Source organism: Triturus cristatus, chromosome 3_2 (assembly GCF_964204655.1).
Source record: "Triturus cristatus chromosome 3_2, aTriCri1.1, whole genome shotgun sequence".
Lineage (NCBI taxonomy): Eukaryota > Metazoa > Chordata > Amphibia > Caudata > Salamandridae > Triturus > Triturus cristatus.
The window spans coordinates 743,639,528-743,651,993 of record NC_140584.1 but is presented as its reverse complement, the minus strand read 5'-3'; the positions used below and the strand labels follow the sequence as shown (position 1 = coordinate 743,651,993).

At 42.2% G+C, this 12,466-nt stretch overlaps 1 protein-coding gene across 1 annotated transcript in view; it reads right to left on the bottom strand.

The window, feature by feature from the left end:
- The window catches only part of ORMDL1 (ORMDL sphingolipid biosynthesis regulator 1), an 80,792-nt gene that overhangs the window by 9,351 nt on the left and 58,975 nt on the right, over positions 1-12,466 (bottom strand). The window contains exon 3 of the mRNA XM_085648810.1: positions 3,463-3,614. Coding sequence (XP_085504936.1) covers positions 3,463-3,614 — 152 coding nt within the window. The remainder of the gene's footprint in view (positions 1-3,462; positions 3,615-12,466) is intronic.

Sequence of the window (12,466 nt, the reverse complement as noted above, 5' to 3'; positions counted from 1 at the left end):
TGAGGCCCACAGACAACTCAAAGACACGAGATTTTATATTTCAATTCCTAGAGAGACATACACCAATGGTATTACCATGATTTGGAACAAAGTGAACGAGTGAAAGGACAGGGGCATTTTGGAATGGGAAGAGTTCTGCTTTTTAAAAAGGTATTTTCCCAAACTCCCAGTTCTTTACTTACTTCTCAAAGTGCACAAACATCCTCTCAACCCGCCAGGTCACCCCATAGTATCTTCCAGGGGCAGTCTCCTTGAGAACGTGTCCAAATACGTTGACCACTTTCTCAGAGACCCTGTGATATAACTTACCACGTACGGCAGGGACACAAAGGATTTTCTGGGGCACCACATTTGCCATCTACATCATTGAGTGTCTCTGCAAAATGTGGTACATAGGAGTACCACTTTGATGGTCGAGAAAAGGATACTGGAACACATGAGGGCCATTAACAACAAAGATCCTCGTTATCCAGTTACCCACCACTTTCAAGTCAAACATTTTTCAGACTCCTTATATCTCACCTATTTTGCCATTGAACAGATCACGAGCAAATTGAGGGGAGGGGACAGAGTTCTCAAACTCAGAAAAAAGGAATCGAAATACATTGATTTCCAAACCAAAACACCAAGAGGATTGAGCCAGGATGAGGAATTGGCAATCCACTTAAGGGAAGACCATGCACCTGGGCCCTCTTCCCTCCCTCCCCACCACTCCCTTTTCCTCCTCTGTCCAGAAACGTTTCCACCCAGAGTATAGGAAACATATACTTAGAACATGTATTACTACACGATCAACGTGCGTCATTTGTATGTATCACATTGTTTTTACAATCTTTTAGTTATTCTTTTCTTCATTTGTTTCCTTTGCAGGAGGAAAGGAAGGGACCCATCCTCACGTCTCTCACATGCCTACCCTTTTCTTCGGAGCCACTCCTGGGATCTCATCACAGATAAGACCTCTTCTGCATGGTTTTCTTTCCCTTCCCTAGTTTTGACATTTGGCACTGGCCCAGTACTGTTAGACACCTATGCAGTTTGCATTAGGTGGTATTCTGTGTCGGATGTGTCCTGCCGTACGGGCAGCGGACAGGCTACTGTGCTACACGCTTAGAGTAAACAGACTAGGTCAGGCACTAAGTCAGTACTCTTATATGTCTTGTTAACTCTTTTATGTACTAGGTGTTTACATAGTGACACTCTTAGTTACATTACTTTCCAACCTGTGACTAGCCGTCTGACATTGGCTTACATAATAACTATGTATACTCTGACCTTTCATGGATTCATATATTCTTTGTAGGAATTTCAAGTATCATGGTGCATTATTCAACTGTGACTACAACAGTGCATTTTAATATGCATGAATGTCGGCATATACCAATATGGCTGATTCTTTTGCCGTTTCCAATTGTCCTTTCTCACTGTTGCCATGCATTTTAAAGGCACTGAAATGGTTGTTACTTCACATGTGATCAAGGCTGTTTGTCAGCCAAAACGCGTAATGTAATTAAACAGATTCTTGCAACTAACTTGGATTCTTTGTACTTGACCCTGAGAGCACGTATATGTGCAATATATATATATATATATATATATATATATATATATATATATATATATCTCCCCCTCTTTGGCTGCGTAATTTTCTTGATCTTAAATTCAAATTCATCTGTTTTAACATATTCATTCTAGCCCAAGATGTGCTTCTCTGCTTTATGGATTGTGTGCTCTTTTTGTATTAGAGGTTAATGCATGCTGAGCAGTTTAATACATATTATACAACAGTGACAGTTTAGTATATGACACAAAGTGTGCAGATAAAGAACATGAAAGGAGGAAGCAATCGTGTAAATCTTTGGACTGGGTTACAATAAGATAGTTTTCTTCCACAAAAATACTGATCTATTAAACTATGTGCAGGCCACAGGTTCAAATGTCGAGATTGTAATCTTTGAGACTCTAGCCTACCATTCATAGGAGCAACAACAGGATCTGTCCTAGGTCCCAGATTATTTAATTTCCATATTTACCAAAACGATTTAAGTTATGCTTCTCATTCGCAAATGCGGGTGAAAATTGGCATGTGGATGTATTTGGTTTGACTGTAGATCCATTTGTATATGTGTGCTTATTCACTGGTGACTTGGATCACCCTCCGGTACATTAAATATTACTACTATTGTTGGGTGCATGCTAGTTGGTCTTCATGCAGTAATGCACCATTTATGACATTCTGGGAATGCTTTGGAACATTCTGGGAAGCTTGAGAAAATAACGGCAGATTACAGACATATTGTATGAAGTTCTCCTGACATAATTAGGGGGGCATTAGTGACACACTGTGTGCATCCCATGGGACATGCTGGCTACCCCTAACATAATAATCACTGTTAGTGTTGCCCGACAGTTTTTGCAGTGCAGCAGATGGCCAGCAGGTAGGAGGCAGCTGTGGGCCAGCAGTGAAAGAGAGCTTTACCTTTTGCCCAAACTTATAAGCTGGCCTGGGACCGCCCACAGCTGCCTCTGTCTAGCACAAACTCCCACCATCTGGTCACTACTAACGCCAGAAACAGCCAACAAAGGAATGCATGCCCTTCCTGCTAGTGGCAAGTATTGGTGTATGGCAGCAGCCGCCAGGCCCGCTCCAAATTTCACCATCCTTCCTCTATTCGGCTGCACCTTTGTACAGTCAGACTATTTAGTTCCTAATAGCGGCCCATTTCTGCCAATCTGCAGTAATTCCAAACAAAATACAGGCTGTTCCAAACTTAGACATGGCCCATTCTTGAATTACTGACTCCATTCTTGGCTCATATTTTGGTAATCTCATGCATAAGGATGGTGAAACAATTTGCATCGCAAAAAGGAAGAAGGGGGACTAGGAGCTGATAAAGGTCTAGTGCCCATGCTCCAAAAGACAATATGTTTCCAAAATGGGGGTTACTGTTCCTAATATGGCACTAGGAGTGTCGAGACAAAAGGGCATGGAAGGGCATGGAACTGCTAGATGCTGAACCAATTTATAAGGGATGGTGAACAAGAGTGGCTCTTGTTGCCCTCACACATCCCTGAGGATGTCATGCTTTATCATCAAGCAGATGCTCCTCGTTGGGCCGGTGCTGCAATGCCCTACGGGTCCCCGGAAGGGTCACTTTAGCAGAGATGGTGAAACAATTTACCATGATAGATCTGCTATTTGTTCATGAATGGGCAGTTAAAGCTTGCTATTCAGACTTTGACAAAGGAAGAAAGATTTTTCTCACACACTTTTGAAAAAGCCTTCGGTTTGGAAACAAACTGTAAAAGGGGAAAAGGGCGCATAAAAATAGGTAACTTCATGGTAGAATGGAGATTCCACCCACATGCAGCAAGACAAAAAATTTGCATCCATAAACCAATATGACAAACTGATTTAGCAGACCAAACTCCAAGCAAACACATGCCTGTTAGTTAATCACTTACAATATTATTGGGGAGATTGTAAAGAATTTTCTTGAAGATGTGAACTGCACTCCATAGTCTAGTTGCTCCCAGTGAGTCAGCAGCCTGGCTTTACCTTGATCTGGTGTTTCAAATGGTGTTCCTTTTACTGCGTGTAAAAAAACATACATTCCCTGCAACCAAAGGGGAAAGAAGATGTTTGATGAATTAGTAAACAGGTTTCTTGGCAAACCCAATTTACAATAAAGAAAGCACTGCATTTTATTGTAACACAAGCGTTTAACGTAAGAGTAGATTTTAAATAGGAACACAAAAAAATCTCCTGCCATTTAAACACTTACAATAGTCAACTAAACTCTCTTGACATCCACTCCTGATAAAGTAGAACATTTATACTAGTTCTCATCATCATCAAAATTACTTTATTCGGTCATTACGACCATAAAAAGCGCAAGTTCAACGATACCGAAATTCCTTGATGCCAATGGATCAACAGTACAATGTATAAACAAAGTTGGCAATCATTATAAAAACATGATCTTACTTAGCAATTAAAACAGTATCACACTTGATAAAGGAGAGGCACAGAGAAAAGAGGGACTAGGTACTGTTGGAATGAAGCTCTTATCTGATTACATGAGACTTCAAAAGCCAGTAGTGGAAGAATGCAATAAAACAATTTTATCAGTAGTTTGTTAAGAACTTTACAATATATTGGCCATTCAAATGATCCATCTTCCTAAAAAGCTATAAATACTTAAAACAAAAGATAAAAAGTATAAAATATGATTAAAAACAAGTTAAGAGGACCATTGTAATTCCAGGGAGAACCCTTATGGCTTCTATAGTACATGGCGCCTGATGATCCATATTTGCCCAAGGAATTTTGCCACTGCGCAAACCATCAAGGGCCTGGTGTCTGTTTTTAAGATACAAAATGCTTTGTGGTGGCACCGAGTACCCATCAGCCTACATGCAGGGGATAGCCATTTAGATCTCAGGAATAAGTACAGTGGACATGAAGAACCGGGACCTTATGGGCCTGGCGGCGCAGGGTACGCCTTAATCTCCTGAGTTCACCTGCTTTGTCGAACAGAGACACGGGACACTCCGTTAGGCGTAGAAGGTTTGGTTTATTAGCTGCAGCTAAGTACAGTTGTCCCAGAGGACACTCGGTATGTTCTTAGGAGACTGCCACTTTACTTCGTGGCGCACAATCTTTTATAACACACATATTCACAAAGAACACTCCCAATGCATACAGGGGTAACCAATGAGAAGAATGTGAAAACAAGATTAAGTAACTCAAATAAGCCTCTCTTCCAACTGTGTTTGTCACCCTTCCCCACAAGTTAATCAATGGTAGTGTTTATAATTCGACTTGCAGGTGGCAGGACACATTTGTATGCCCCGGAGGACAGTTGTGAAATGAGAGAATACGAGTAAAGAATAGCGAAGGCCAGAGGATAAGATAAAGTCAGGTAAGAATGGTGCAAACCAACAGATAGTCGAGACAGGGATCAGTCAAACCAGACGAGGATTAGTGGAGTCGGTCAGACCCTGACACCAGCTTTAAACAGAGGCAGGAGGTTATTTGACACTTTGCAGTAGGAAGAGGGAAAACAACACCTAGTTCACCGTGCTGCCTGAGTGAGGGCAACACAAAATGGCGGCGGGACACAAAATGGTGGCTAAATACGAACGGGATCGGAAAACTGAATTACCTCAGACATGCGAAGAGGATGTGTTTGATCGTTTCCATTGTCCCATGGCAGCCTGGGCAATACTGCGCTACTAGAAAGCAGGTAGTAGAACACGCACTACTAGGTGAACCAAGTAGCTAGGTTGTTGCGTGCCTCTGAGGTATCACTCTGGTCGGTGAGTGTGACATATCATAAAAATGTACCGTCTCCTGAGTTAGGAGACGTTCCCCTGAGCACTGCTGAAAGACCGTGTAACTGGATATGTCAAATCTGTTATAATTTACACAGGAATGTAAACTGGAGTACATGTGAAACACAATGACCTGTGCATTGTTGACTTTCAAAAGCGAAGAGTATGCTATCGTGATCAATAATCAATAGATCAAAGTGCATTCATGCTACTATCGTACAGTGTGCTCCAAAGCTGGAGGATACATCGCAAAGGAACAGACATTAAAAAAACGTAAAAAGGAAAGCAAGAGTGTGCAGAAGTGATGTACACATGCACGATGTAAAGCGGGAGCGTCTTGGACGGGTCATTATTCATATGTATGGTGTCTGAAATATAGCGAAAATTGTTGGTGACTGTGTGACGATTACGGAGAACAATCCATGCAATGTAATGGTCGCGTGTGCAGCGATTTAAAACGTAGAAAGAGGTAACATAAGAATTCCATACGGCCATTAAGACCATGAGATTCTAAAGAGTCCAGAAATGTAATCCAATAGTTCTCTCTTTGAAGGAGACGGTTGTTGTTGTCTCTGCCTTCATGTTTTTCCACAACTTCCAAGATTAAGAACTTCAGTTGGCTTATGTTGTGGTGGTTTTCAACGAAAGGGGCGGCCACAACTGATTTCAAGTTTTTTGTACAAATGCTGCTCTTGTGTTCATGTATGCGGGTCTTTATTTTTCTTTCTGTCTTGCCCACATATACTAGGCCGCATGGGCACTTTAGCAGGTAAATGACGTTGGTGGTGTCACAGTTTGCAGTCACTTGTAGATAAATTCTTGTGCCTTTCATGGGATGGGTTATTACAGAACCTTTGATCATGTTATTGCAGTTATTACAATTGTAACACGGTGATGATCCTTTGTGTGTTTGAAGGAAAGCTCTAGGTGGTTAAGTGATCAATTCTGTGATATTCTTGCCTGGGTTATATGCAAAAATGCCCTTGAAATCTGGTTCTAAAGCCACAATGGACCAGTGTTAGTTGATAGATTTCTTAAATCGGTGGCTGATGGTGGAAAATTTCGATACTACTATCATACGTGTTTGTTCTTTCTTCTGGACTTGGGTCATGAGGTCTGGTCTGGAAATGGTCGTGCTTCTTGATCTAGCTTGTTCCAAGATATTGTGTGGATAGCCTCGCTGGCTAAATCTTTTTAACATGTCAGTTTGTTCCTTCAGATTGATGGGGTCAGATACTATTCTTTTCGCCCGGAGAAGTTGCGAGCATGGTAGGTGATTTTTGAGAGTTTTGATGAAAGCTGTTATAATGCAGCATGTTGTTCCTGTCGGTTGTCTTTCTGAAAACATTGGTCTCCAATCTGTAGTTGGCTCTGCTGATTTGTACATCTAGGATTGCTATACTGTTTTGTTTCACTTCGTGGGTGAATTGAAATCGGTCGTTGATTTCATTGAGCGCATCGAATGCTGTCAATAGGGTGCTATGTGACACCTTCCATAAAATGAAAATGCCGTCAATGTATCTCTGGAAAACTGAGGCGTTTTCTTTCCAAGCATCCAATCCCAACACGTTTCTTTCTTCAAATTTATTCATGAAGATGTTAGCATAGGCTGGAGCTGGGCAGTTGCCCATGGGAGTACCAGTGAGTTGTGAAAGCCACTGGTCTTCCCATTTGAAAGAACTCTGGTAAAGAGTAAAATGTAGTATTTCCATGAGGAACATTTGAAAACTTTGGTCCAGGTTAGAGTTCAATAAAGTTTCTTCGATGGCTTCAAGGCCTAGATTATGGGAAATTGAGGTTTAGAGGGATTTAACGTCCAAAGTACACAGCCACATTTCATCATCTGGCGTGAATGTTAATTGATTGATTTTGTTGAGAAAATCAGTGGTGTCTCTGATGAAGGTGCGCATACTTATAACAAATGGTTGCAAGTGTTTGTCTAGAAATGTGCCCACTGGTTCATGTAAGCTCCCTTTTGTAGAGACAATGGGTCAGGATGGAGGGTGGTGTCAGTCCTTATGTATTTTTGGAAGCATGTATATTGTCGGTGTTTTGGGATTGGTTTGCATGAGGTATCGACTCACTTTATCATTGATGGTACCATCCTCAATGGCTCTCTTCAACAAGTTTTTTAGGATGTTGGATAATTGGTCAGTGGGATTGTAATCCAGTGAGCAATAAGTTTTGGTTTAATTACATGACTCTGGACTTGTGTTCTGTAGAAGCTTGTGTCCATTATTACCAATGCCCCTCCTTTGTCAGCATTTTGGCATGTGGTAGGTTTGCTGGCTAGACAGGTGTGTGAGGGCAACAAGATCTGAAATGTAATTTCCCTCCCTGATCAGATTTAACAGCTGGCTAATAGCGATCCCTACTAACCTGGCCATTAAGAGGAACTGTTCTCACCTGTTTTTTCCTACGTATACCCCAGGGAGCATCAGAACAGGACCTCTTTAAATAACCAGCTCTCCTGTCACCCCTCCTGATTATACGTAGACGTTTAAATGCATCCTGTTCTTTCATGGTGAGGTTGTGAAGTTTTGATCTCCGTTAAATTAAATTTGCGTATATCATTTTTAACTAGATTTTCAAAAATGTCTAGACTTTTGTGGCTGACAGGAGCCATGAATGTGCTTTTGGTTCTGAGACCCTGAAAAAGGTCTTCATCCTTACTGTCTCGTTGAACAGCTATGTTTTCAAAGAAGTTTCTTAGACGTAAATTACGCATAAGTTTGAATAGGCTGATCTCTAGCTCTAGACTGTGGGTGTAGCAGGTGGGTACAAATGAAGCCCCTTTTTGAAGAGTTTTTGTTTCCACAGAATTTAGTCGGTAATAGGAAATGTTAATGACTAGGTTGTTGTATTCTGAGCCTTCTTCCCTTTGAGTCTCTTGCTCGTCACTGGTAGGATCTTTGCATCCGAATTGTCTTTTTCTGGTTCTCTTTCTTTTGCCCTACCTGAGTCGTCCTTGTCTTTTGGGTCTTCCTCCAAAAAAAGGAACACCAGTAGTTTGTTGTTGTTCTGTGCTGGTTGAGGTAGAGGGTTGTTCGATAACTATTCTGTGAGGTTTTGGTCTGGTGTCACTGTCAGATGACGATGTTTCTGTTTCTGTGTTTTGACTGTAAGGCTTATTTTGTCGATGTCTTGCGCAGACTTCTGCCCAGGAGTATACTTCTCCCAGTTTGGAGTAGATAGTATCTAGTTTATATTTGCAGATTTTCCTTTAATTGATTTCTTATGTGTATTTACACGTGAATATCTTCTAATGTTTTTGTCGAATCTTCAGTTTCCAATATGTTCTCCAACTCTGATTTGGTGTGAGCAATTTCTTTTGACAAATCTTCTTGAATTTTACATAGCTCTTCGATAATCAAAAGGATTAGGTCAAGGGAACACTTGTTGAGTATAGCATACCACAAATCTGGGACAGTTCTTACTTAATAGAGATTTGAGCTGGATCCGTAGACTTCTCGGAATGCGTTGTGCGCTATGATATTTAATGAGTGGTAGCGTGTAGTCGCTGGTTCATTTATCTTTTTGTAAGGTACAACAGTTGTCTGATATTGCTCTCTTTGTTTCGAACGTTAGCTATGGGCGTGATTTCCTCATGTATCAGTGCGTGTATCTTGGTAGCATCTTCCTCAGCAAAAGCAAATGTGTCTGCCCGTAGCTTGGAGATATTAGAAATGTCCTCACATATCATGGTGGACGGTTTGGTCTGGTGTGCCGTGTTGTATGATCAGAAGAAGTGATTAGAAAGCAGGTAGCAGAACACGCACTACTAGCTGAACGAAGAAGCTAGATTGTTGCGTGCCTCAGAGGTATCGCTCTCTGATCGGGAAGTGTGACAAATATCATAAAAAGGAAGGGTCTCCCGAGTTAGAAGACGTCCCCCTGAGCACTGCTAAAAGATCGCGTAGCGGGATATGTAAAATCTGTTATAATTTACACAGGGTTGTAAACTGGAGTACTCATATGAGTTTGTGAAGCTTTTATTCGCGAGACGATATTCAACTTTTCATATGTAAACTCGATGACATATCCCGCTACACAGTCTTTCAGCAGTGCTCAGGGGTACGTCTCCTAACTCAGGAGATGCTACCTTTTTACAATACTGCGCTACCTCAGGAGATTCCTGCCATGTAGCTGTGAAAGAATTCACAGGAAGGCAGCTGAATCTGAATTGGATGTAGAGTTTCCTATCTTGCAGGGATGAAATTACATCCAAGTACTGTTCGTATGCACCTAGCCACTTAGACTGTATAAACTCTAAAGTTAAGCGTCCAGCTGATGAGTGGGAAACTGTAGTCTGCGCCACCCAATTCCAATAGTGAGTCTTAATAACTTCTCTGCTATGCAATAGGCTAGGATCGGAGACATCCCACAAGGATCCCAAGCCTATGGCAGAGAGAAGTCACTGGGTTTTGGTGAACCACCCTATTTTATATACAGTATAGTGATTGAGCTCAGGTGTTAGTTTGAGGCACAACCAGAAAAGAAGGGGGCGAAGCCTTGCTTTATCTAATATAGTTGTTCTACCCATGTCTAATCTTAGAGGGATGAGCGGGGTACTCTGGGACGAGAGCAGAGAGTTCTTAAGAACTGGTTTTCTGTATGTAAAAGACCCTCTAAATTGTCGAATGCCCAGATTTCCGCCCCATATAGGGCAGAACCTACCACCTTCTGATCGTAAATCTGAAGTGGGGTGGCTATCGGTCTGGTTTGGGAGGCCCTATGCTCCTTAATTAGTGTTCCAGAGGTTTTCTTCTGCTGTAGGTTCCTCTTAGTAATGTGGTGCTTCCATGTCATTGACTCTGAGAGGGTCACACCCAGATAGTCGAAGGTGGACACTCTCTCCAGAGGAATCCCATCCAGCGTCAGTTTACCTTTGAAGGATTTGTGGGGGTTCATCATCAGAAGCTTGGTTTTGGAGGTATTAACCTCCAGACCTCTCTGTTTACAGAAGACCACAAAGCGATCAAGAAGGAGTTGATGACCACTAGGGGTCTTGGAGACTACTAATGTGTCATCCGCAAATAGTAGGGTTGTTACTTTAGCAACCCCCAATGAGGGGGCATGTGCAGGGACTTCCTCCACATATTTCACCACCCCATTAATGAAAAGTGTCTGATCTGATCTGATCCCATCTACTTTGATAGGATCAGTCAACTGCCCTTAGTCCCCCCAGCGAATCCTTGCATAGGTATCCTCGTGCAGCCAAACAACCAGCTCGAGAAGCTCTAGTGGAAACCCCAGATCCAGCAATACCGGCCATACGTTAGACCAAGGAATGAGGTCAAAAGCCGACCTTAGATCGATAAAAGCAATATAGAGACAAGCGTGTTCGATAGTCACTGTTTTCCAGGCCAGCAGGGTAAATCTAAAGACTTGATCGATGGCGCTAACTTTCCTCCTAAAGCCGGCTTGGAATGGGGACAGGATGTTATTCCATCCATTCTGAGATCTTAGTCAGAAGAGCACGGGTTAAGACCATCTGTACACCATTGATTAAACAAATCGGCCTGTAGTTGGAAGGCAGTGAGCGGTCGCCCTTTTTAAAAACCGGGATTACTTCTGCTCCCTTCCATGACGGGGGAACTCAGAGCCCCAGCAGCGATTCCATTTGCAATTTCCCAGATGTACTTGGTCCAATTATTAATGTCATTAAGAAAGACGTCTCCAGGTATGCCATCCGGACCTGGGGCTTTGTTCTTAGCTGTGGTGTTTATACTTAGATTGTTATCAGCAATAGAAAATAGCTCTCTTGATCGGGTACCAGTGTGTTCATATGTACGCCCTTCTTTCTCTGGTTCTTTAGAACCAGTGTACACAGCAGAGAAGTGGTTAACCCAGTCGGCTATAGAGATGTTGGTCAGTGCCCTAGGTCTGTCGGCATCTCCCCTCGTGACCAGCAATCAGAATTGTCACGATGCTTTCTTTTGGCAGGCATCACGGATCTGCATCCATCGATTTTCTGACCATTCTGTTTTGCTTTTCTCTGGGCTGTCTTGTAGGTCTTCCTAGCCCCTCTTATATCTTCCACATTGTTAGACCTAATCGCGGCCACCAAGGCTGCCCGGAAATTCTTACAGTCTTGGTTAAACCAAAAGCATAGTACGCTGGCAGGCGTCTGTTTATGATAGGGCTAGCTTGGCATTATGTAAAAGGAGGCTAGCTGTTCAAAAAGAGCTGTATGGATGGCTGTGATCATAGGAAGCTCCTACTGTCGCTCACACAGGTTGTGAAGTTTCCCAAGATTTTCTAAGAGTAATCGCTTCATACCGTCACACTTAATAGTATACTTAGCTACATGTGCCCATTTCAGGCGCCTATTATCATTTGTTGGACACATCACCTTAGTTGTGAGTTTACTGCCAGTATGGCTATTATATTTGATCCAGGGTGATGACATGATGACCTCAAGCGGGTTGTGGTCACTATCTGTGGTCGTCCCGACTACCATATCCAACACTCCAGGCCATAAATTTAGATCTATCAGTATGTAATCGATGCGTCTCATATTTGCGGTTCTGTTGAAGGTGTTTGCTCCTGATTTGTCAGATTTGGTGCGTCTATTAGCTGCCCTTAGCCCATACTCAAGGGTTATGGCTTGGAGTTGCAAAGCTGGTCGCATTCTAATAAACTGTTAGATCCAGAAAAACAAAGATAGCAATGCACCTCTCCGTTACTCAAATTGTGTAAAGTGCATACCAGTTTGCATAGTTTCTACATTTTATTGTTTTGTTGGCACAGACAGAAGACATCAAAAGCAAAATACAGTAGTGTATGATGAGGAAGGCAGAGGCTGACTAGAGTGGCAAGATGATTTACTATACCACTTCCTAGTCACCTCCACCTCTTCTGCACAAAAGGACTGCTACTATATGTAACTTTTTATTTTGCACATTATATATTATCATCTTGAAATTAGATACTGTTAGAAATGGGGGTCTCTAGTTGGCAGAGGTAGGTACCTTTTGTCCAAATAGGGACCCTTGCTTCTAGTCAGGGTAAGGGGGATACACTCCTAAAATAACCCCTGCTCACCCCCTTGGTAGCTTGGCTCGAGCTGACAGACGTATCTCAGAGCCAGTGTGTAACCATTTGTAAACACATACAGTAATACAGTGAA